At 40.3% G+C, this 24,430-nt stretch overlaps 1 protein-coding gene across 1 annotated transcript in view; it reads left to right on the top strand.

The window, feature by feature from the left end:
• NAA25 (N-alpha-acetyltransferase 25, NatB auxiliary subunit) overlaps window positions 1-23,533 on the top strand; it is a 45,012-nt gene extending 21,479 nt beyond the window's left edge. Inside the window, exons 12-24 of the mRNA XM_037879135.2 lie at window positions 1,276-1,483; window positions 2,029-2,118; window positions 3,686-3,866; window positions 5,190-5,289; window positions 10,789-10,940; window positions 11,685-11,810; window positions 12,142-12,385; window positions 12,600-12,723; window positions 13,106-13,171; window positions 14,668-14,765; window positions 15,321-15,431; window positions 16,549-16,695; window positions 20,284-23,533. Coding sequence (XP_037735063.1) covers window positions 1,276-1,483; window positions 2,029-2,118; window positions 3,686-3,866; window positions 5,190-5,289; window positions 10,789-10,940; window positions 11,685-11,810; window positions 12,142-12,385; window positions 12,600-12,723; window positions 13,106-13,171; window positions 14,668-14,765; window positions 15,321-15,431; window positions 16,549-16,695; window positions 20,284-20,406 — 1,770 coding nt within the window. The 3' untranslated portion in view covers window positions 20,407-23,533. The remainder of the gene's footprint in view (window positions 1-1,275; window positions 1,484-2,028; window positions 2,119-3,685; window positions 3,867-5,189; window positions 5,290-10,788; window positions 10,941-11,684; window positions 11,811-12,141; window positions 12,386-12,599; window positions 12,724-13,105; window positions 13,172-14,667; window positions 14,766-15,320; window positions 15,432-16,548; window positions 16,696-20,283) is intronic.
• Window positions 23,534-24,430: the final 897 nt, after the last annotated feature.

The following is a 24,430-nucleotide window of genomic DNA, read 5'->3' as shown; positions in this document are numbered from 1 at the left end:
GCGCTCTAAGTGCCTTGCCAGTGTGGACAGGTCGTGAGTTAGGGCACCTGGGGCTGCTTTAATGCGCTCTAACTTGCAAGTGTAGCCAAGCCCTTAGTTTCTATCTAAAATATCAGAATGAATAAGATTGGCTTGTTAAGTAATACGACTTATGTTACTATTGTGTTGAACATTGTCCTTCTTTCCTTCTCCCCTTGTCTGTCCTTGTTCATGCTCTGTGTCTAATTGTAAATACTCTCTTGGACAATGTCTTTCTCTTAATCTCTGCCAAGCACCAGGCACAGTTAGGGGACTAAGTAATAACACTGCAGCAGATCCAAGTGACAGAATGGGCACATCATCATCAATTGAAAGAGATGACTGGGACACTATTTGTAGTTCTCCCAGAATCTTTCTGACCCCTACCTTATTTAAACTTAAATTGAGAGAGGATTTCAACAGAGTCACAAGCAGCTTGGTAGATGACTTCAGCAGCTGGGAATCCTGCCACTCACCCCCTTGTTCTTCTAAGCTATTGTGGTATATTTCTCAGGGATGGGAGTTAGATAAAAAGTCCTGGATCAGTCAAAGGCTGTTAACAAAATCTGTGTAAACTACATATGGGCATTGTCCGTATTAGGGATCCCTCTGTTGCTAACATCGGCTCAGCTCCCCCAGTGGTGGAAATGTCGGTAGCCCTACTATAGACAGGCTGCTGCCAACACTTTAAGCCCCATGTTATCTATCTTGTTCAGAGCAGGTATAATCATTGTGATGTTAAAGCCATTTTTAACTAGGAGAAAATGATGGTAACATGGCAAGTGTAATTTTCAAAATGACTCATTTTAATTCCTAAAGTACTGAACAGGTTTAATTCTAACTTACCGTGTCTTGAGAGAGTTAATTCCTTGGAAAGAGTTGTATGGTTGGTACTGATAAATATGATTTTTAATGAATAACAATAGAATTTAATTTCTACTTGGGGCTCAATGTTAGCAAGGCGTGGAGCATTCTGGCCACAATCCAGCAAAGCACTTGAAGACATAGTTAACTTTAAGCCTGTGTGGAGTCCCATTGACTTTTTTGGTACTTCCTGCCTTCTCAGGATCCGAATGTGTACCATCTTGAGGAGTGAGCCCTCTAACTTCAAATTTCAATGCCATTTTATTTATGGAGTTGGTACCATCACCTCCATAATCTCATTTTGTCCCAGTTTCTGAAAATGGATATAAGACTTGCTATTTTCTTGAGGTGACTAAGTGCATTCCAAATTTAACACTTGTGTTTCCTTTCCAGTTCATCAGTCAGTTGCTGGGAATCATTCCTTTGTCAGCACCAGAAGAGGGTAAACTTGCACTACCAGCTGACATCAAAGCTTTGCAACAACACTTGTGTGTGGTTCAGCTAACAAGATTGCTTGGTCTCTATCACACCATTGACAAAAAACAAAAGCTGAGTGTAGTCCGGGAGTTGATGTTAAGATACCAGCATGGATTGGAGTTTGGTAAGAAAATCTTGAAACTAGTGCATTGCAGTTAATTCATATTTAGACTTTCTTATGGGCCAAATTTCCAAAAGCTTGTCACGTTTTGTAAGCATTTTCAATTTTACCAAAACGAAAGTAGTAGTTGTATTTGTATCTGGGTGAAAAGCTCTTTGTCTTTAAACAATCCTCTGTGGAGTCTGTAACCCTAGACCCTGCAGTACTTAGCTAGTATAGAAGAGCCTGGAAGTGAAACTCACTAGAAATAAAAATGAAATGGACTCATTTCCTGTCCTCTTTGGGGGAACTGCAAAAAGCATAAATGAGGAGAAGGAACACGTTGATAATTCGTTCGCTTTTTATAATCTGACATTAGTAGCAGATGTGAGGAAATTTGGGATTTCAAAAATAATTAACCTGACAGTGTCCCTTTAGAAATGTAATCTGGTGGGCTGAAAGGCTGCCAATTTACATAACTATGTGAGAAATGATTGGCCCTGTTTATTGCATGTAATGATTTTGATAATACATGAACTATGCGGGGTGACGCTTTTTTTCCTCTATAGGGAAATCTTGTTTGAAAACTGAATTGCAGTTTTCAGATTATTACTGTCTGCTTGCAGTTCACCTGCTTCTGGATATGTGGCTAGAGGCAGGTAAGTCCCTTCAGTCTTACTCTTCTTAAAACCTATATGAATATTTTTCTATTTCTACATGTGTGTTCTGCATCCTTTGAACAGGAGGGTTGAACCTTGCATCCTTCAAATCTCAGTTGTAGTTGCTACTTATTGGGCAGAAGGTGTCACTGTTGAGTCACTCAACGTTAGTCTGTTGTTTCCGAGCGTAGCCAGGGTCCATCTCCTTGAGGCTTAACTCACTTCTTTTACAAACAGTGCTTGAATTGCTTAACTTAGACATTAGTTATTTAAGGCTATAACAGAGACGTGTATCTAACTATTACTATTGATTATTTGTATTACATTAGCTCAGCGCTGTTCTGATCTATAGGAAGATACAGTCCCTGCCCCAAAGAGCTTACAAGCTAAAGACAAAAAACAAAGTTTGGGGGCAAGGATACAATGTTACAAGTGAAGGGCTGAGTGTGTGGGGAGGGTGGGGGGGTGACTGAATGGTCAGCATGTGGCTTGTTAGTTCTGTGGGTTTGGGATTTTTTCTGCATAAACTATCCCCAGCTGTTTAAACTATCCTCTTCTGAGCTGGTGTTTCCTTACCCAAACCTCGTTTGAAACCTGACATTTTTAAAGAATTTCAATCTTTAAGTCCCAGTAAAATCCTTGGAACTCTGCCTCCTTACTTAGGACTCCCCCCGTCCTTCCTCAGTCCAGCCTCTCTCTGCATTCCTCTGCAGAAAATCTACCCCCTTCCTCTGCAGAACCTCCTCTTCACTTAAGAGAAATTCAAAAGTCCCTTCTGACATCAGACTGCTGGCATTGCTGGGCTCCAGCAGCTGTAAAGACTTGATCCTTTGGTATTATTGATTGAGGGACCATGGCCATGGAAATCTCCCCAAAGTCCTGGCTCCATAGTGGTTGAGGGTTAGGAAGCTCCTCCTACCCCCTGGTGGTGTGACTGCTACTGCCTCTCCTTTCTGGAAAAGGCTTGGTCCTTCACCCTGGGAAATATCATGGAAGGCTCCACCACACAAGGTTCTCCAGGGAGGATGGCAGGTGGAGCCACACGCCCCAAAATTCCTAGCTCTGTTGGGGGCAGGGTGTACCTAGTTAACCCCCCTCCTCCTGGTGCTTAAAGGCACCCTTAATCTTCTGATGTGGTTACAGTCTAAATGGTCCAGGAGTCATTTACCAGAGGGTCATTCTCTCACTGTCATACACTGCTGGAGTGTGGAGTCTGCGCTCTGTGGTGGATGGTAGCAGAGTGTTCCCAGTGGAAAACCCAGGCACCTGGAACTAGTTCCTTCTAGCAAGTGCCTGTTGCATTCAGATTGAATTGTAATAATGTATTTTTAAGGTACCTATATGCCTTGTTTTGGTGCCAAGCGTAATACAATTTATTTAGATGTTTGTATCATTCAAAGTAGCTTTAAGTGAGGAGAGTAACGTGCAGGCAGCATGGGAAATGTGTTTGAGGAGCAATGAAAGAGGTTTTTCAACCCAGTGTAATTGTGCCAGTTTCAAACCCTGCTCTCTATTAAATATCCTGTTCACACCTAATGTCTGTGTGTGTTTGTCTCCTCATCACCAGGTGAAGAGATGGCCGTGTGGCAGTCCTTGACTTTATTAGAAGAAGGATTAACCCACAGTCCTTCTAATGCTCAGTTCAAATTGCTGCTCATTCGAATTTACTGCATGCTTGGTGCGTTTGAACCTGTTGTGGAGCTTTATTCCAGCCTTGATGCTAAGCACATACAGCACGACACCATCGGGTGGGTAGTATATGCTCAGAATAACTGCTCACACTGGCTCTCCGCTAACCAGGCTCAACATTTTAAAATGTTCTATTTTCCGTTTCCTTTAGAATTACAAACCAGTAATATGTTGTTAAAAGGATCACTCCAGGCTGGTAGGGTCAGCTCAGGCCTTCCACCTTATGAAATGGATAAAATGAGTACCATGCAGTTCACGCTGAAGAGGGGAAGAGAGGTCTGTTAGATGAGATCTTAAAAACCAAGATCGTGTCTTTTGGTGGACAGTGAAGATCCCATGGAGTTTTTAATAAAGTGGGGGATTTAGCCTGGCACCCTCGGATCAGATTTCACCTATTGTCCCTATGGTTTTGCAGGATGCTTTGCCACTTGGGTGCTGCCTTCAGCTCCTGAGGGAGACATGTTTCTGTGAGGCCTTATCAAAATAGCATGTGGGATCAATGGTGCTTCTGTAAATGTGAGTTAGTATTACATGTAAAACACAGACCTCTAATCTTTTTCAGCTCCACCATAGTGTCCCTCAGTCCATGTCTAGTTCTGCCATTTGTTTCTTATGTGGTTTTATATTGGTTACTTTTAAATCTTGGTACATCTGAATGAAGGGGACCTACTTATTGATTTCCTTCTTTGAAAATGCCTTTTGAATTTGTATGCCTGGTATGGAGGCAAAGCTTAGCTCTGACATAAAGTGCTGGTCATGTAATCTCAAGACTGTGCTGTGGTAAAACACAGGTCTGGTCTACATTACAGACCTGTATTGGTATAACTACATTGCTCAAAAAAATTCACACCCCCGAGCGACGACATTATACCGACTTAACACGCACACATGTGTAGACAGCGCTCTGTCAGCAAGAGAGGTTCTCCCACCAACATAGCTACTGCCTCTCAGGGAGGTGGAATAACTAGGCTGACGGGCTTAGAGTATCTTCATTAAAGCAGTGCAGATGTGCCCGTGCATTTTAAATGTAGACTTGCCCACAGATCACAAGTGCATGGAAGGGTCCTGAAGCTTTTTTTTGTGGAAATCAACTTAAAAATGCTTTTGCACCTTGAATCAGATAGGAGGAGCTCTGTGTCCTGCAGATCATGGTTAGGCGAAATTAGAATTTAATAATAATAATAAAGAGGAACCTTTACATTAAAAAAAAAAGAGAGAGATGAACATTGTCAAATTCCCATTACCTTGTAACTCCCTTGAGAATTGTATATGAAGACAGAAGGTGTGCTGTGATTCCCTGGTCAATGTGACCCATAATGAAATGCATCTTCTCAGGGCATTGTGTGACGGTGTATAATTCAAATGACTGTGTTGTATTTCAGTTACCTTCTGACACGCTATGCAGAGGCCCTGGGTCAATATGCTGCTGCATCCCAATCCTGCAATTTTGCACTCAGGTTTTTCCACTCCAACCAGAAAGATGTAAGTGACACTCATTTCTCTCATGACTCCTCCTAACAAAGCAGTTGTGTCCAAGATACTTCAAAAAGAACACGTGTCCCATAGAAAGATTTATACAGGATTTGCTGTGGGTGGATCACAATAGAAAAAATGGATCTATAACATCGCAGCTTGTTGTGGCTATAGTAAAGGTTTGTCTCAGCTTTTTGTTTTCTGTTCAGAACGGTTTGTAATTGCACCACAAAACTTCATTGCTTGCTGGAATTCTGCTTTTGACCTTTCATTTTCTAAAAGCCAATATATTATAACTATATTTCAAAAGTACTGCTGTGGCCATTTTAGGTGTAATCACTAAAGAATAGTGATTTCTCTATTCCTATAACTAAAAAATAACATGGCCACGATGGCATAAATTCATATTTAGCATTTTGGAAAGTCACTTGGCAGCACAGGTTGATAACATAAAGATCCTGGTGGCATGACAGGTGGTCCTGAAGCCTCGCAGTAGACTGGAGCAGGATAATTGATGTATGGTTAGTCTCAGTAGTGCAGGTTGTCATAATAGTGCAGTAAATACTTAGGGAATAGGGTGAGGGTATGAAGAGAGGAAAAATTAAACTGACTTTATTGAAAACTGGCTCCAATAAAGCAGAACAGAACTAAAAATTAGCTGCAATACTTTGAAACAGTAAATAAAGATCAGGATTTGGGATTCTGCAGTGCTAATGGAAACTTATTTCAACTGCCACCACCAGGCCAGCAGAGTGAAAAGTGGTGTGACTTTCAGGAAAGTCTTCCTGATTTAAAGATGAGTCTCTCAACTATAATGGGGTTCTTTGGAGTGGGGCTGATGAAAGAGCAGCTGAACTCCCTGAAGAGCATTTGATACTTCTTAAAACGCACATGCACATGGCTGGGCCTCCAGAGAAATTTAGTTGCTTGTTTGTGACTGTTAACACTTTTTAAATGTTAGTGTCATGGCACTCTTATTTGTGAAATACATTTCCTGGAAGAATCTTGGTGTAGCCATGGGAAAAATATCAGTGTTCCACAATTGGATTGTCAGGGTTTTTTTTGTTTGTTTAAACATAACTAGATATAGAAGTACCGATATTTAGGCTCATTTCTTTGGTTTTGGGGTGAGTATTTATTAGGCAATTAGGAATAGAAGAAATTGCTCTAATGCAGGGGCAGGCAAACTTTTTCGCCTGAGGGCCACATCGGGTTTCCAAAATTGTATGGAGGTCCGGTTAGGGGAGGCTGTGTCTCCCCAAACAGCCAGGCATGGCCCAGCCCCTGCCTCCTATCTGACCCCCCTGCTTCTTGCCCCCTGACGCACCCCCCCGGACTCCTACCCAGTCAACCACCCTCTGTCCCCTGACCACCCCCAGACCCCTCACCCCTGACTGCTGCCCCATCCAACCCCCCCTCCTTCCTGGCTGCCCCCCCCGGGATCCCTGCCCCTGTTCAACCCCCCTGTTTCCCGCCCTCTGACACCCCCCCAGATCCCTATCGACACTCCCGCCCCCGACCACCACCCCGAACTCCCCTGCCCTCTATCCAACCCTCCCTGCCCCCTTACTGTGCTGCCTGGAGCACTGGTGGCTGGCGGCGCTAGAGCCGCGCCACCCAGAGCACCGGGTCAGGCCGCGGCTCTGCAACTGCGCTGTCCGGCCGCCCAGAGCATTGCACCGGCAGCACAGTGAGCTGAGGCTGCGGGGGAGGGGCGGGGGGCGAGCCTCCCGGGCCAGGAGCTCAGGGGCCGGGCAGGAGGGTCCCGCGGGCTGGATGTGGCCCGCGGACCGTAGTTTGCCCACCTTGATTCTAATCTGTAACAGTTGTTACATGATTGTATATACAGTGTTGCTCCCTACGATGAATTCAGGAGGTACATTTTGTACCACGGAATGAATTTTAATACCTAGCCCTTACATGGTAATACTTTACCAATGCTGATCATCACAACATCCCTGAGAGGTAGGTAATAGAGAATTATCCCCATTTTACTGATGTGAGGAAACTGAGGTCCAGAAAGACTGACATTTCCACACTTTGAGTCATTGTCTGAATTTAGGAATTCTTGGTTGTCAGTGGATGGTTTAAAACTCACTTTGTCCTTCTAACATCAAATAAAAATGTAAGGGTTATCTGTACTGTATAGAAATGCATGTATGATACATACAATGCAGTCATTGCATAGACGAATCTCCTTGGTCTGTCAATAGCGAAGTTCTTTCAGTGTGTAAGGTTTCTGTAATGCTTTAACTGTCTTCTAAGGATGGAAATCGAGGTGGTGATCTTATTTGCAAAATGTGGCTGCAAATGATATGAAAACGATCTTGTGACAATGGGGCAGAGAACCTCACTTGTGCGGCAGACATGCTGGATAGATGACATCTTAGCTTTCTCTTATGTTATCTTTACTTGCCTGTTTTTTTGTTTTATTCTGCTGAACTTATTTGTCAAGATCGTTGGGACTGTGTGCGATGGGTGCACTCTCATTATACTGAAACAAAATTCTGGATGGAAACATTAATTTTTTTGATAGCAGAGTCTTGGGTTTATCAACGTAGTGGCTTTTCTTTTTGTATCATTGAGAACTGACTTGCTTTTGTTAAGTCATGTTTGATCTGTTTCCAAGTAATTCAGTGGAAGAGACTGCAAATCAGGACAAAGTGACTTTCATTGATAAGTTTGACAGCAACACGCCAAGGAATAAAAATAAAGATTTGGAGAAAACACCTAATGGACATAATTCTCTTGACTGAGCGCACTAAAGACTGTAAAGCAGCAAGAAATCATATTGATTGGGAAAACAGCTCAGATTCAACTAACATCAGGCTGCATTACTGCCTCTGGGCACCAATTTAGGATAAGGTTATTCTGGTTAGTATGAATTATAAAAATGCTTGGGATGGAGAAGACCATGTTGCCCTTTTCAGTAGCTCAGGGGACATATCCACATAGAGATCTATTGAACCACATTCCATGTGGTATTGGGACACTCTAGGCAGGAGGCACGCTCTTCAGAATCTGGTGTGTCAGTTCAGTTTTCAGAATATTTTGTGGAATACTTCTTATCTGGATTAGTGTATTGGTTTACTGTCTCATCTCAAAGAATTGGAATCAAAGTGGGAAAAAGATGCATTTGGACGATCCCCATCTTCCTACTATTAGTCTGAAGACACAGTTTTGAAGACCTACACCTGTCATTTTTCTTCTCATGGATACAGCATTTCAGAAAAGTCATTAAAGGCGGCTGACTAGTAGTGTCCTTGATTTCCGAAAGACAAGCATTGATTTACTCTTATCGTCTGACCCGAACAATTTCCAGTAGTCACCAGCTTAGGTTTGTTTAATGGAAACTACACTACTGTGAGCATTACCAGCTTGCCTGTAGTACTGATCTTTAAATCCTGTCTGTTTTGCAAACTGCAAGAGAGAGAGGTTCATTTCCAGAGTTTTGTTTGAATAGGACGATGTTATGTCAACAATGGAAAAATAGGGCTTCTAACAGAGGTCACGCCTCAACTGTCATTAGTTCAAAATCTGCCTGCAGTTTTCATTCCCTCCTGCTGTTCAGTTAGGGGGCTGTCTCTTCATCCTACTAACAGTTCTGACGTCAGCTTCCCGGATCCCCTTCTAGTTCCACAGCAACATCTAACTGCAATGTTAAAGGAGGACTATTCTCTAAAAGTTACCTTTTTAGTTGGGTTAAGATACTGCCTGATGCTTGCTTGTTTAAAAGGCTTGAAATTTCACCAAAACATGTCTCCACCATACTGTCCAAATACAAAACACACTAAACATGCCCTGTAGTGTTTTGTTCATGGGAGTTTGCCTGAAACAATACATTTTGGGTTTAAATTGAGTGATCTCACATAAAAGTGCATTTGTTCTTAGTGAACAGTACTGATCATCTTAAACTGATGCATTTTTCAGCTTCCTTGCTGAATGTATGCCCCGTGGTAAGATGAATTAAACCCCTAGCAAGGTGACCAACATTAAGGAATCCTGTAGGTGCACTATTCAACAGTCTTGAATATTCCTGTTCTGAGAGAGACCACAAACGGCAGACAGGAGGAAAAGAGGCAGTATTACTGTACTTGACCAAAACTAAAAAGGCAACTTCATCCTTTTCAAGAGAGTCCTTCTTTAAATCTGCAGAATCACAAGTAATCTCTTTAATTTTCTTGTGTCCGTCCGTCTTTAATTTCTCCAGATACTGCAGGCAAACAGAGCACCGAGGTGTTCCATGGGGATTTAAAAGCCGCGTCGATGCAGTTGAATTAGCGCCCATGGCGCAATCCCGCAGCCTGAAATGAATTCTGCAAGGCTGTTTATCAGAGGGTATGTTGTTGAATATTGGCATATTTTTCATATTATGCAAATAACCAAATTGCCTGGTAAAAAGACAGGGAGAGAACTGGCTAAACGGACATTCCCTGTTTTTGGCAAACATACGGTGACATTTGGCTGTGCTAAGTACAAGGTTCTAGTCTCTCAAGCTCTTCAGACCAGGTTGAATCAGTTGGTATAATGTATTATAGACACACACTGGTGACTTGATCTGGTGTATGTCAGGTGTGAGTTCATCCCATAATCTTTCATTTGTGGTTTTCATTCTGATTTTCCAGAATGTCTCATTGATAGAGTAATTCTGGTAAAGTATCGATCTTGTCTTGGTGCATGAATTGCTTCCTATGTCTTTATATTTTGATATTTACATCAAAATAAATGCTCGTTTTGGGCTCCCTACTCATATAGATCTCGTCATGGGTAACGCTTGGATGGGCCCGAAATCTTGGTTTAGAGCTTTTACTGTTGCATTTCATTGGAGAGGGGAGGCAAACTAATGCTTGAATTCTGATGTTTCCTTTGGGATTTAGATTGTATTGAGATGTAATGTGTACACGCCGCATGGTGTTATCCTGTGATGCTGTATTCAAAACCTAATAAAAATGAGAAGCAAAAGTGTAGCATGAGTAATTTTTTAAACCTATGTGAAAGTAACACACAATGGCACATGCCCAAATCAGTTGCAGGAAAATCTGGGGTAGATTTATTTTCATTATAATGGATTTTCTCAATGAAATGGTTGTATTTTGTTCAAGATGCCCCCACTTTCTATAGCGTGCATAACAAGATCTCAAGAAAAGAGGAAGCTTCCACAATTCAAAAAAAAGTTGTCTTTCAGTTTTAGGGGTGGCACCAACTCGAGGTTTCCTAGTGTTGGCTCATTTATTTAATAAAGAAATTGGTAGCTTGCTAGACACACTATCCCAGGGTACAGGCTGCTTTTGCTAAAGGAAAGCAGCGAAGCTTACACCGCTGTCTGTGTCTGGGAGGCTTGGGCAAGCAGAACTGCACATTTCTCCCAGGTGATAAGTGCTTGCTAGACTCTACACCTTCAGATTCATGGCAGTCACAAATTTGATTTGGCTGTAACCCTGTTAAGACTCGAGTTGTTTTTACTGTATCATGGCAACTAATACAGAGATGATGTGTGTTCCTTCCTAGACCTCAGAATATATTATTCAAGCCTACAAGTATGGTGCATTTGAGAAGATCCCAGAATTCATTGCTTTTAGGAACCGGCTGAATGCCTCACTTCACTTTGCACAAGTCCGCACTGAACGGATGTTGTTAGACCTCTTACTTGAAGCAAATATGTAAGTATGGCAGAGACAAAAGTACAGTAACTCAAACAGTAAACCAGTCAGGGATTCTGCATGGGAAGGGCAGCCTTTCCTGAATGGGTGCTTCTTGTCTACCTGTTACAGGTCATCAGAGTTGCTTTCCTTGTAAGCCTTAGGCCTGGTCTACACTAGAAAATTAGGCTGGTTTAACTGCATCACTCAGGTGTGTGGAAAATCCACACCCTTGAGCAGCATAGTTAAGACAATCTAAGTCCCTGCATAGGCAGGGCTAGGTGGACAGAAGAATTCTTCCATTAACCTAGCTACCGCTTCTCGGGGAGGTGGGTTGCACTATACCTGTGCTGCTGTAGCATTATAAGTGTCGACAAGCCCTTAGTTTCCCCATCTGTAAAATGTGTTGTACTACTAGGGTACCTCAGAGGGATGTTGGGAGGTTTAATGTTTGAGGTGCTCTGCTGGAATGTACTATTGAAGTACAACAAGGACTCATTTATTATCATAAAAACTTTATCCAATACTTCTAATCCCTCCAATAACATTTACTACCTTCAGTACAAGCTCCAGTTAGTCCATGTGAGTTGCTAGTTTGCTGTCCCTACCAGCATTATCTCTTTAACACTAGTAGATAGGTTTGACTTTTATATATGGTAGCTAACAGTTATGTGCTCTGTAGAGAATATAGACTATATCAGTGGGTTGGGATTTCACCTCAACTATTAAACATTTGGTTTAACGATACTAATATTTATGTGCTAGATCAACCAGTTTAGAAGAAAGTATAAAGTCCATGAGTCTGAGTCCAGAGGAAGATGATATTCTATGGAAAGATTTGCATGACAACAGAGACCTAACGGTCTTATTTAATTGGGATCCAAAAGACAGGTGAGTACAAAGGCCCAGAACTGCAGGGGTCAGTATTTCAGAAATGTGTTTTAGAGAGAAAATCATTTCCAGATAAATTCCAAGTGTCACTTAAATATTTTCTAGGCTGGCTAACTGGGCACATTTAACAAGAGTACCATTTACAATGTCTAACAATGCTCTCATCTGTCTTATTCACATTAATACCATTCCCTGAATTTCCAATCATTCCCACCTCTCCACATGTGATTCCAAAGCTTTGCACCAGAGTAGGATAAAGGACATTCATGGAAGCTTGCTACTGTTATAAATATAAAACATTTGTCTAAAAACCCGTGGTGTCTTTCCCTAGGGACATTTCTGAGGAGCATAGGAAACTGTCATTGGAGGAAGAAACCATCTGGCTGCAAATCCGATCTTTAACTTTAAGGCTAGTAAGCGGACTCCCAACTCTTAGTCATACTGTTCACCCAAAGAACTCTGAAAAGACTGCTGAGAATGGTGTCTCATCCAAAATTGATACGATACGGTCTCTGCTTCAACAACTGGAAGTGGCAGTGGATTCAGGGAAGCGGTTTCTTGAACAGAAAATTCAGGTACCCGCTAAGAAAAAGTGTTCCCAGAATCTTTAATGACCATGAATGCAAGCACAGAAACTCAGTGCATCTTGTAACGTTCTGCAGGCTGCAAAACTCACTTAACTGATCCTGAGTTTGTAGCTTTTGAAATCTGAGATGTGCCAAAGAAAAACACTGTTTTCTGTTTAAGGAAAAGCTGCAATATCTTTCTTTTTCTTTGCTTGTTGCCTAGTATCCTGTCCTTGGCCCTCCTCCTACCCGAATGGCTGGCTTCTTCAGTAATGGCAGCTGTCAGTGCCAGAGTAGCTTGTTTTATCTTGTTAGTGATATTTATGAACTAGATACCAATGGCTTAGGTAAGTGTTTGGGTTGTGGGGAGGTTAAACCAATTTGTGTTGGGTGTCGCATGGGGTGGAGGTATCTATACAGCTTCAAAATGGCTTTGCATTTAGTTAATAAAGTATATTAATGAGTCGGAAACAAATTGATCAATGATGTGTAGATTTTTTGAATGACACTTTGTTATGAAGAAAATCACAGCTTTATTTAGTCTTATGTGCTTGATTTGAAGTCTTCCTGAATTTTCTTACAATGATATTAATGTACCAGTCATTCACACTTGAATTATCCTTACAGTGCATATTTTTGTGGGTTTTTAAAAAAAAAATTGTTTTGTATTTTTGAAGCAGAAAAACCATTATTTAGAAAATATTTATTTGTAACCTTTTTTTCTTTCAGAAGATTCAACAGAAATCCAAGAGAGGATAGGGAATTGTTTTAAATCTTTACTAGAACAATTAACAGGTAAGTAATAGTTTGGGAATAAACATTTATAGCCAAGGCAAACAGTGATTTAAAAATGCTGGGACTCACTTAGGCTCCTTTGATAATATCCTTAAATTGCTGGAGGCTGAGAATGCTATTATGTCCTATTGTTTCACTGCCGTCCCCCACTCCCCAAAAAAAAAATAGAACCATGGCTTTATACCAGTCACACGCTGGAATTCTACTTTGTTGGTTTGTGGTGATATAAGAATAATCCAAATGATTTATCTGCTGTTTAGAAATATTCTTTCCTCGTTCCAGACATTAAGGTAATTTTGAAGCAAAAAGTCAGTCATTACAGATCTAGATTTCATTTTTAAGCACAGAATGGTTTTGTTATACTACCAAACACCCTATACAGCAGCAAAGCTAAATGCTCTGGCACTTGTGTGTGTGTGGTTATAATCTAACATTTGTGTAAAGGGGAAGAGAAAGCCCTGAAATGATTTTAATGAAATTTATCAATTTGTAATGGCCAAAAGTTACCAACGTATGATTGCTGCCTGGTATTATGTGAAATGGGTTTGAACTGAGTCCAGTTCCCAGCATATAGGTCTGTATATCACACAGACCATCATGGCACTAACTGGCAACCTTGTTGGCAGCCCTAGCAGAGAGAGCAAGGAGTGAATGAACCTTCCCTTCAGGTCAAGGTTAAGGCATTCTGGTGAGATGCAGTTGGGAAGTTGGTACTGCCTCTGCTGGATCAGATTTGTGCATAATAGGGAGCTGTGTTCCCTGGGTCTGTTAGTCCAGCACCCTTCAGAAGCACTAAAATCCCACACACAAGGTTTAAACTAATCTTCTAACTGAGTAAAAGCACTTAGCAAGCCTAAAGGTAAACTTCTCTCTGTATAGAGAACTGCCTGCATGATAAAAGGAAAAACACCAAGCCACCAGAATATCAGTAAGGGGAAGAGAGCTGAATTTCTCTCACTGACGTTAGTGAGAATGTTGTGAAAATGCAGTAAGAGATTCTGAATCAGTCAGAAAAGGACAGTCATGTAAAACTGGCCTTTTACTGTTCTTAACCTTCCTTATATTCTCCCTCATCTCCACCTGTAGCTATCTTTCTTCCTGTAAGCAGACCGCCTGGGTTTTGATTTAAACCAGTTTATTATTAAAAACCTGCAGGTGAACCTGTTTGCTGGTAAATGTTGGGTTATCTGACTTCCTACTCCATTTCTGGCTGTCCTGATGTGAAAGGTGCACATAATTACAAATGCACAAGACAATAGAAAAAAATCCTATACCAAGTTTTTCACAAAGGCTTTGCATTACAGATTCATTCAGAAATTATTTTAAAACTGTATCCACTCTAGAAGTAGTCTTTGATTAACAGTATCCTGTCATACACTAGTTTGAAATCGGTCTTTTTGTAGCTTCATGTAGTATAAGATGTGTACCACATAAAAATATGTAAGCATCTGTGTTGATCCTTATTCTGAACATAAGAATTGTCTTCCTTTTTCCAGATTTGTTCAATAAATGTAAAGGTGACTTGATGGAAGTCAGAGATGGCATCTTGAAAACTCATCCTAACATTTTAGAAAACTTAGTCTTCTTTGTTGAGGTAAGCATTTTTCATTTACTGCAGTTCTTGGTTGCTTTGGAAATTCCTGCTGTTCTAATTTAATTGTTCTCTTTTACAACCATCCAAATTGCAAGATGAAATCTGTATCCTGCTCCCTTCTGAGTTCTCCCATGTGGCTCCCTGAACCCTGCCTTTTCACATTGAGCTTTATACAGATAATCATGATGATGATGATAATGCAAAAATAAAACCCAACTTCCAGACTTGGAATTAAAACAGGAGCATGTTGAGATTCCTAAAGTTTTGTTTCTTGAAGGGGCCTGGTGTAATTTTTGGGAAATGAGATGCAAATGAAGATAATGGTAAAATATTTTAGAATTGACTGTGCTCAGGACTTTAGCATAATAAATGAAGTGCACAGATTCCAGTTTTTTTATGTACAACTATGGAAGCCGCCATATCTCCATTCCCTTCATATCCCAGTTACTGTATTTTAAGTCTTTAATAAAGGACACAATTTTGAACTTAAAAATGGCTCCAGTAGTATTAATTCTGTTTGTACCATACCTGTACATCTGTTTTTCTTCCTTTCAGACAATGTCCATCACCCTATGGGTGTCAAGTTACTGTGATAGTGTCCTGCGACCCTTCAAATCAAGCTTACAGAAAAAGAAAAAGAAAAAAAAAGAAACCAGTGTAGTTATGGTAGGCAACTAACTCAATGGAGACATGAGTTCTAATCTTATGATGCTTCCCTGAAGAGAGTGGGTGCAATTTTCAAAAGCACCGAAGTCCTACTTTCAAAAGTGGCTAAGAGCTTAGCCTCCATTAAGGGGCTCTCCTAAGCCACTTTTGAAAGTGGGACTTCTAAGTCGCTTATGTGCTTTTGTGCTTTTGAAAATTAATGGGAAAATGCAACATTATGGAATATACATAACCAACGCTGCTGAGTGTCTGCATTAGCCTGTTGGATACAGTTAGTATGATTTCTATTTTGTATATAACCATCCTAAGTCCAAGGTTGGTGTGGTTTCCAAACCGTTCCCACAAAAAAAGGTTTTGCAAGATAAAGGCTTCTAAAATGAGGATACTATCAAGTTACATAACATTTTTCATCTTCAGAGGGGGTTTTGTTTTGTTTTTTACAAACATTAACTACTAAATGAAATGTCATTTTGAATAGTGCTAGTTGGGAATTTTTCAATGAATTTTTTTTCCGTTGGAAAATGCCAGTTGGTCTAAACTGAAACTTGTCATGGAAACGTATCTATTTCGATGAAACTTTCATCAAGAAGCTTTCTTAGATCCAGACTGGAATCGGGCTGAGCAAGGATTTGAACCTGGCTTCCCACATCCCAGGTGCATGCCTTAACTATTGGGCAATAGAGTCAGACTCTCTCTGGCCAAATGACTGTTTGTTTATTTATACCAAGTGGAACAGCTCCAACAGGAGTGAGCGACCTGCTGACTGGCTCTATGCCGTGGTGGTTAGGGCATGCATCTAAGATGTGGGAGACCTAAGTTCAAAGTTCAAGGCCCAAACCTGAGTCTCCCAGGTACATGCCTTAACTACTGGGCTTATAGAGTCAGTTTCATTACATAGCAGAATAAAAACAAATTCTAAGAGCTCAGTTTTTCACACAACGGAAATGCTTGCCAGCCAGCCAGCCCTACTTTTTAAGCTATATTTGACTAGCACATTTGTGGGTTTGGACACAAATGAATCATTTTATTTTAAAATAGTGACTTGAGTGTCATATACAAAAATATTTTAAATGGGTGTAAAAATGTGTTTTAATATCATTTCTTACTGTTTCCATAGCCTCCTGTATTTACCAGTTTTTTGGATTATGTTACTGAGCTACAGACATTAACTTCCAATGTTATAGATCATATCAAAGGGCTCGAAATAATTCTGACTGCACTTAAACTTGAAGAACTGTCCATAGATGACACTTTACTTTCACAGGTAAGAAACTGTACCTTATTTTATGTGATTTATTTTAAAAACAAAAAAATAAACCTAGAGAATATCTCTTGGCTAACTTCACCTTTTTCTTTAAATGTTACCTATTGAAAAAGCTTTATAACCACTGATATGATTGCCGCAGTTGTTTGCTATTAGCTAAAAAGAATAGGGTCACAATTGGTTGAAACTGACCCAGAGTGGTGGAGTTCTAGTTATAAAGTTCCTACCATGTAGAGTCCAGCATAGTAACTTTCCCTAAACTGATCATTTCTTGCTTATTTCCACAAATTCATTAATTTAAAAAATGCTACTGGAACCTTAGAATTGTAAACCTATGTATCTTTTTTTTTTTTTTTTTTTAAAGTGAGTTGAGTATGTGGACAACAAAATGCCGTGTGTGACATTAATTTGTTGCCATGAAAATGGATGTTCTTATTTTCAGTATAGAAAGACATGACAACATCAAATAATAAAGGCCAGCACAGTTGTGACAGAAAATCCTTGTGGTTCAATTATTTCTGACTAATAAAAGATGCCAGGGAAATTACTGAATCCATATGAAAGAAAATGGCTGTCCCTTCTAACTCTTAGCTGTTTAGAGGGCATCGAGGACAGGAATCTATAGGTGCAAAACACGTCAGGCACAATATGCATTAAGATGTATATGAAAATTATTCCCAGTGAAGAAATCTTTTTGAAGCAGTGAATGCTGCTCTGATTAAATGAGGGAGAAGATGCCCTGAAGGACCAAGATATTATGACACCAGGAAATAAGCACATTCAGGATGTACTCACTGTCCACTTCTTGAATCTGTCTTTCAATTAAATAATGGCCTGCCTCTCTTCAGCGGCTCAAAATATCATTGGCGTTGGGTAGTAGAGGATCGAGTTCAGATGTACAGATCTGATTTAGCAAATAAAGCACAGAACTAGCCATTTCTTTATCTTTAAATGTGTTCTGAGAGTCTTTTCTAAAGTGCAAGACTCAAAAGTAGATTGGTGTTCTTGCGTCACCTTAGGTTATGAAAGTTGGCCACAAGTTGCAAGTCGTAGCATAATTCAAGTGAGGTGTGTTTTTTGAGAACCATGATTTTGTGCTATTGCCAAATAGGAGTGAGTGTAAGAATTGCTCTCTGTTGGGAAATTATGTTCTCCTCACCTAAAATAGCTGGGGGCTGTTATAATTTTTAATTATAAGAATTGTATGAGCTGATGTAGACATGTTTCCAGTGGGACTGAAGAGAAAAACCCAACTCTGAGGAACAATGCTGAGAAGCTGCTCAAAACACTGAATGAGCAGTGTCTGTAGCCCCAAAACTCTCATTGACTCTGGAAAATAGGCACGTAGCACGGTTACAGAATCAGATCTGTGCGGCTGTTGCTTTCAGACAAACTCTTATCAGCTTGTCTATCCCGCCATAACTTTACATCCTTCTAGGAGCTTTACCGACTAATGTGAAGACAAGGTTCCCTGGAGTGTAACTACGGGGTTTGTTTAAAAGATACTTCATGCCACTTAAAAATCACACTTCTGGGTTTGCGTTCAAGTGCTGCTTTAGTCATCTTTGGTCTGTCTTGTAACTGAAAGATTAGAAAAATAAATTGTATTTTTCATTGTTGACTTTATGCATTTGATTGCAGTTTGTGTATAATTTCCCCCATTTCTGTTAGTCTTCTCTACTGTTGCTGTGTGAAATTTAATATCTTAAATATGAAAATGTCACTGTAAATTTACAAAACCTGGTAGGGGGCAAATGAAACTCCTTAGATTTATTTTTTCTTAATTGACTAGGCTTCAAATTGTATTATCCCTTTAAATTTTCTTTGAAGTGTTTTCTAGAATTGCCTTAGCACTTCAAACCTTATTGTTTTTCTGGTTCTTTAATGATCTAGGAGTGGCACAAGTAAATTTTCTGTTAACTCATTCAGTCAGCAAATTCTGCACATTTCCTTTATGTTCTGCCAAGCATTGAGGGAATTTGGAAATCAGAAATGCAGGGGCCTAAAGAAAACATAAGTTTCACATGCATTGATTTTTATGGTACCCTGAAGAATGCATTGGCTGGGAGTTTTATGGGGTTTTCCTACCTGCATACTATGTTTGCTATGCTATTTGTTATTTATACTTTACTGGGAGAGTGTCAAACAGTGTGTATAAGCTGTATAACGTTACTTGGGGCCAGAGTTTCAGAGGGGGGGGGGGATGTGCGTGCGCACACGCATGCACGGCAGAGAATTGTGAATGCACGCAATTGCTGGTGCTTTTTAAAAGGTCATTGAAGTTTGTGTCAGCTGAATCAGACAAGAATTTGCTCTTTATGAAACATAACTAGTGATGCACTAGCTGAGATGTAGCATCAACCCTTTAAATATGCACAAATATCATTGTACTCGGCACAGGAAAGTCAATGTCCATCTCATATTTTACCTTGGGGAATAATGCCAAGGAGTGTTGTTCATAGGTGGGAATTAAAGAAGCTCTGAGAAGACAAAACTGCTCTCCGCCATTTAACTCATGCATGTTTGAAGAACTTGGAAAATAGGGGTTGTGAGGGTGTCTAGAATAATAGACACTAATGGTACGTCTACACTACACGCTTCTTTTGGCAGCGTATGGGATGCATACGTGCATAGTCCCTCCTGGCATGGGTATAAATAGCAGTGTAGCTGGTGAGGAACAGCTTAGGCAAGTAAAGACGCTCCCGAAGGGTGTGGGTATGTATGAGCCTACATGGCTCTCTGCTTGGCCTTCGCATCTACACTACTATCTTTTTGCAGTGTATTATCCCACTGCCTTCCTGCAACTGGAGCCTTTCCCCTCCACAGGAAAAGACGGCGGTAGTGGGGAGGCAGTAGAGAGAGTCTCAGGCAGCTCTTCATTGCTGGAGCCTTTCCCCGCAGGGAGAAAAGCTCTGGGAGGAAGATTTCCCTCCTGCCAGAGTCTTTCCTCACTTCAGTGAAAGGCTCCGGCGGCGTGGAGCTGCTGAAGCCTTTTCCCGGTGCTGGAGTCTCTCCCTGACATGTGGAGCTACAATTGCAGCATGGACACAGCTTGCTTTTCACTGCAGCATGTAGCTACACATACCCTACATGCCACCACCAGTGGAGTATTTTGGAGACGTAGCTTTAGTCTTACGAAAATTTTGATTTCAGCCATTTGTTTTGTATTTAAGAGGCTTCCTGCTTTAATAAATTATTTCTGGATCAGAATGTCTGTCTTGTAACTGACTTGGGGTTAAGGGAAGCCATCTTTTGGCATTAAATTCATTATACAAGGATGTTTCCTGCAAGTGTCAAGAAATGTTGATGTGCTAATAATCCTGTGATAGGTAAAATTAACATTAACTTACATTTTAAAAGAAGTACTGCTTGGGGGGCTTTTATTCTGGATTGGCGAGCTTTCCTGTCTTTGTAGTTAATTCAGACTATTACTACAACCCCCTTACGATGCATTGAGACTTCAAACTGAACTTTTTTCTCCATTTCAATATTTGCGAAGAGAGGGTGTGAGGAATTTTACAGAGGAATTTAAAATACGAAATGGTTTTTAGCCTGCAGGATGAATGACTCCGTTTTCTTGATTTGCAGGAAGAAAAAAAGTTTACAAAGACTGTGCAAGGAAAGGTCCAGAGCAGTTACCAGCACTCAATTCAGGAAATTGGGGAGCTGCTGAAAAAGAGACTTGATACCATAAAAAAACTAAAGATTTAAGAAATGCACCCCAGGCATAAAGACTTCACAACAGAGTGACACCATAATCCCAGGCAGAAGCAACATCCAACATACCATCACTTTAATCCAGAACTTCCTCATAAATGCATGAAGGACTTTAATCATAAATATTTTTTTTAGATATTAAAGATATATTCAGCTGATTAAATTATTGTACATAAACCAGAAGCAGGGACCCTCCATCAGGGTTTGACCACTTTTTATACATGTTCATAAGCATATTGCAACAGGAAAAATTCAGTTTTCTTCCCTTTTCGTCTCCAGAGACAACTGGAGATAATCCTTAGAAGCAGCAATAGAAATCCAGTATAAAGCATATATCTCAAAGGAGTTGTATTTTCATCACCGTACAGTGTTTATAGGTTTTATATGGTCCTTGCCTTAGAAAAGCAGAAATTGTAGATGCCCACATTCAACCTTAGAGCATATTGTGTGGCCTCCTCCACTGAAGCAGGTTAGTTCTGGAGCTGTCTATTCCATTGACAAGCCACGTGGCCCTGCTGGAAAAAAAGACTTGATATCATGTGGGTCCAGCAAGGAGAGATGACTTTATATTGGGAGCACATCTTTTATGTAGGCATATACTGCCTTCCAGTGATGCTCATCATTAACTGCAGACGGTCAGAGTAAGTCATGCTTAGTACCGATGCAGTTTTCTCTAAGACTGAACCCCAACAATTGTTGGAGGAAGTGGGTGGTGTTAGTTTACATACAGATTGTTTCTAGTGGAAAGGTGGTTCAAAAAATTACAAGCCTGATCAGTGTTTCAGCAAAAAGCTAGAGGCAATATACATAATATCTGCAGTGAAGTCTGACACCACTGACTCTGATCTCATGTCAGTTTCATGTAAAACAGTAAATCCTCATGATTTTAAAAGGGGGTTGAAACTTTAAGACTAAGTACTTAAATAATTTGTAATGGAATTGAGTCCTATCAACTTTCTATGGCGGTAAGTTGGCAGAAGTAATTTTTGCTTCCAGTGTGGTATGAGGCTGAGAATTACTCTTGTTTGTAACTGTTTCCTTTTGTAACTGATCTTTTATGATTATCCAAGTATAGACACATTAGTCATTCTGTTAGAGAAATGTAATTGCATCATCTGATACCATAAAATCTGCATTTCTGCTATTTTAATTTAAAGAGTAATACACACTATAAAACGAATAGGCACAAATATGAACATGTTGCACCTAGGATGTGAGGGACACTTGAGACTTTTACAGATTTCTTATCTTCTGATTAAAGAAAAGCAAGTATAATCTGAAATCTATATTTAAAGTTTTAAGAGCGCTGACAATCCTAGTGTTGTCATCTCTTCTGAATACATTTTGTTAGAAATGCTAGAATGTTGACGAGAGTATTTTTTTAAAAGCCCTGTGTAAAATTTCAAGTTGCTGCTCTTGCTGGATTTAGTTTTACTTTGCCCCTTCCTAAAAGAGAAAGAGGACTTCCTACAAGTTGTTTGAATTGTGATGGATGTGCTTATGATGTAGTTGCAGTGTCTGGTAAGTGCTTTGGGCCGGGGGAAAACAATACCAAAATGTATTAACTCTGTTTTATAGTGAAACACCTTTCCTGGGCAAACTATCTTATACGTTTGTATGAAAATACTTTTGGAAAGACAAGTGTGCTATTTACATTAAAACAAGACTCATGACTGAAGTTGATCATTTGAAGTGAAAACAGTCCCATCACTAAGACTGCACAGTGACTACAGTGGCACTGAGGTGAAGTCTGCACTAGGCTTTTTGGCTAAAATATTCACACCTTGCCATCACCAGTAGGACTCACTAGTGTCGACAGGGCTCCAGGCAAACACTGACACTTTTAAGTACCACGTTGCAGACAGCTCTGAATAAGACCAAACAGTGCAGTCGTCTATGCTGGAGCTCCCATCCATGGTTGCTACTACCAGCGGAGCTGAACAGTAGAAAATCTTAGTGCAGTAAATTGAGACTACAAGCCTTAAAGCCTTGTGTACGCTAGAAAGCAGAACTTGCTAAACATGTTTTTCAGCATCGGTTCCCTTTGAACAAGATTGAAACCAGTGGGTTATACATCTGGCTGTGTTAATTTTAGACAGCTGGCTTGAGTTCTGAGAGTGGGTGGAACCAAGCATCAGTCACGCTTTCAGAAATGGCATTGAACATGCTTGTGTTCAGTCTGCACTAGCATTTAAACCTTTCTCAATACCAGTTCAGGAGGAATGTTCAGTTTTTCCCAGTGTACAGCTGTTTTCCCACTTCCACTTGCGGCCACCCAATTGACCCTAAGCCTAATGTCAAACTGTGATTCTTTTGTGACACAGTAGATGTTTCTATACTAATTCTGTTGCATGAAAATCAGATTCCAGCTCTTAAAACTCCAGGGTTTCTCTATAAAAGAGGCAACTAGATGGGTATGCAGAAATGGCTAACTAATTACTGAGCCTTTGGGAATCTTTTCTCAATCCCTATAAATTGTGTACAGTTAAATATATATTTCTTACTAAAGTAAAGAGCATTTTCCCCCTCCAGCACATACACCTTCACTGGGATTTGATAGGAAATCCAGGGTAAAACCCATTGCTGCTGTTATCCCTTTTGTGGTTAAATGAACCATGTGTTTAGAAAAGCTACCAAGACTACTGTTTACAGACTGAAAATTATTGCTTTTATACTACTGGGATCATGAGCCAAGATCCTTCTACAGATTTCCTCCTCAACTGATTTATTTGCTTTAAATCATTTGTCTGATGTGGATAAAGGTGAAGAGTTCTCCATCTACCTTTCTCTGCATAAAGAAAAATGTACAATGCCTACCTGTATTGCCCATTGTTTTTGTATCTTTTTAGCAGTTTTAACTGTTCAAAAATTGCATTTATATTTTGCAATCAATATGTTAAATCATGATTTATTTTAACCTTCATTAATATAAAAGGGTTTTTTTTGTTATATCTGCAGCCTTATCTGAACATTCTCTTCCTGATTATTTGTTGTAATTTATGACTGTGGAAGTTATGTATGCTTCAGCCTTCTATGGAATTAAGTGACACAACCACAAGCGATCTGCTTTAAACTGGATGGGTTTATAATTTATATAAAAGTCAGTTTCGTTATAAATTAATTTTGCTGCCTTTCATTTTCTGTCTGGATCTTTGAAGTCCTTGTCTTCACCATTTTGCTTTATAATGTTAATCTCCCATCATACTCCAAGCCAGATCTCCCCTTTATTGCATGAAGGGGAGCAAAAGTTGCCTGAAAATAGAGCAGTGGGGAGGGAAAACAAGCTTAACTGGAGTCCTCTGAAACAAAGCACTTTGTGCAAAATAACGGAATGGCTTGCTGGCAGGAGTGGAGTTGGGAAGCAGATGTTCTGTGGCATGTTCATATGGCAGAGTGCTGAAGAAACTTTCATTGTCAATTTATGCATTAGTCACTTGCTCCCCTCCCAAGTTTTTAGAGACAAATGAAGGAAGAAGCAGGAACTTGCAGTATGTTTGGATGCAGCCAGTGGAATTATGATAGAGTAGCCCTGGCAGTCAGGGACAGCTTGAACAACAATATGTGGCATCTGGGCGTCAGTATCGCTACCCCCATACGGCTGGCAGTGCCCTGTCCACTCCAACTCCCAAGACACTGATAGAAGCAATATGTCCTTGTTTCCTCAAGCCAGGTCTTGTGCTGCTTTCTGTCTTTCCTGACAGAGACGATCATCTGGTCCTTGCACACTCAGAACTTAATCTTGAGTTTACTCTCTCCATTTACCCTCTTAAATGTTATGTGAACACAGAGACGTAGAAAGTTGCCAGACTCTAGTTATTGTACCAGCAGCAGCATGACCAGTTTCCCCTAAACCCCATGGCTCCGGATGCAAGTCAACCCTGATGTGGACGGGAACAGGTATGGCTAATCAGTTACTATCCTGGTGAACCATTTGCTCTGCTAAAAGGACATATTTGAGGTGACAGTTACACTTATTAAACTTTTCTCCCCTCATTCATGTTTATAAATGTACCACTTG

Source organism: Chelonia mydas, chromosome 15 (genome assembly GCF_015237465.2).
Source record: "Chelonia mydas isolate rCheMyd1 chromosome 15, rCheMyd1.pri.v2, whole genome shotgun sequence".
Lineage (NCBI taxonomy): Eukaryota > Metazoa > Chordata > Testudines > Cheloniidae > Chelonia > Chelonia mydas.
This window is presented reverse-complemented; position numbering and strand designations above follow the sequence as displayed.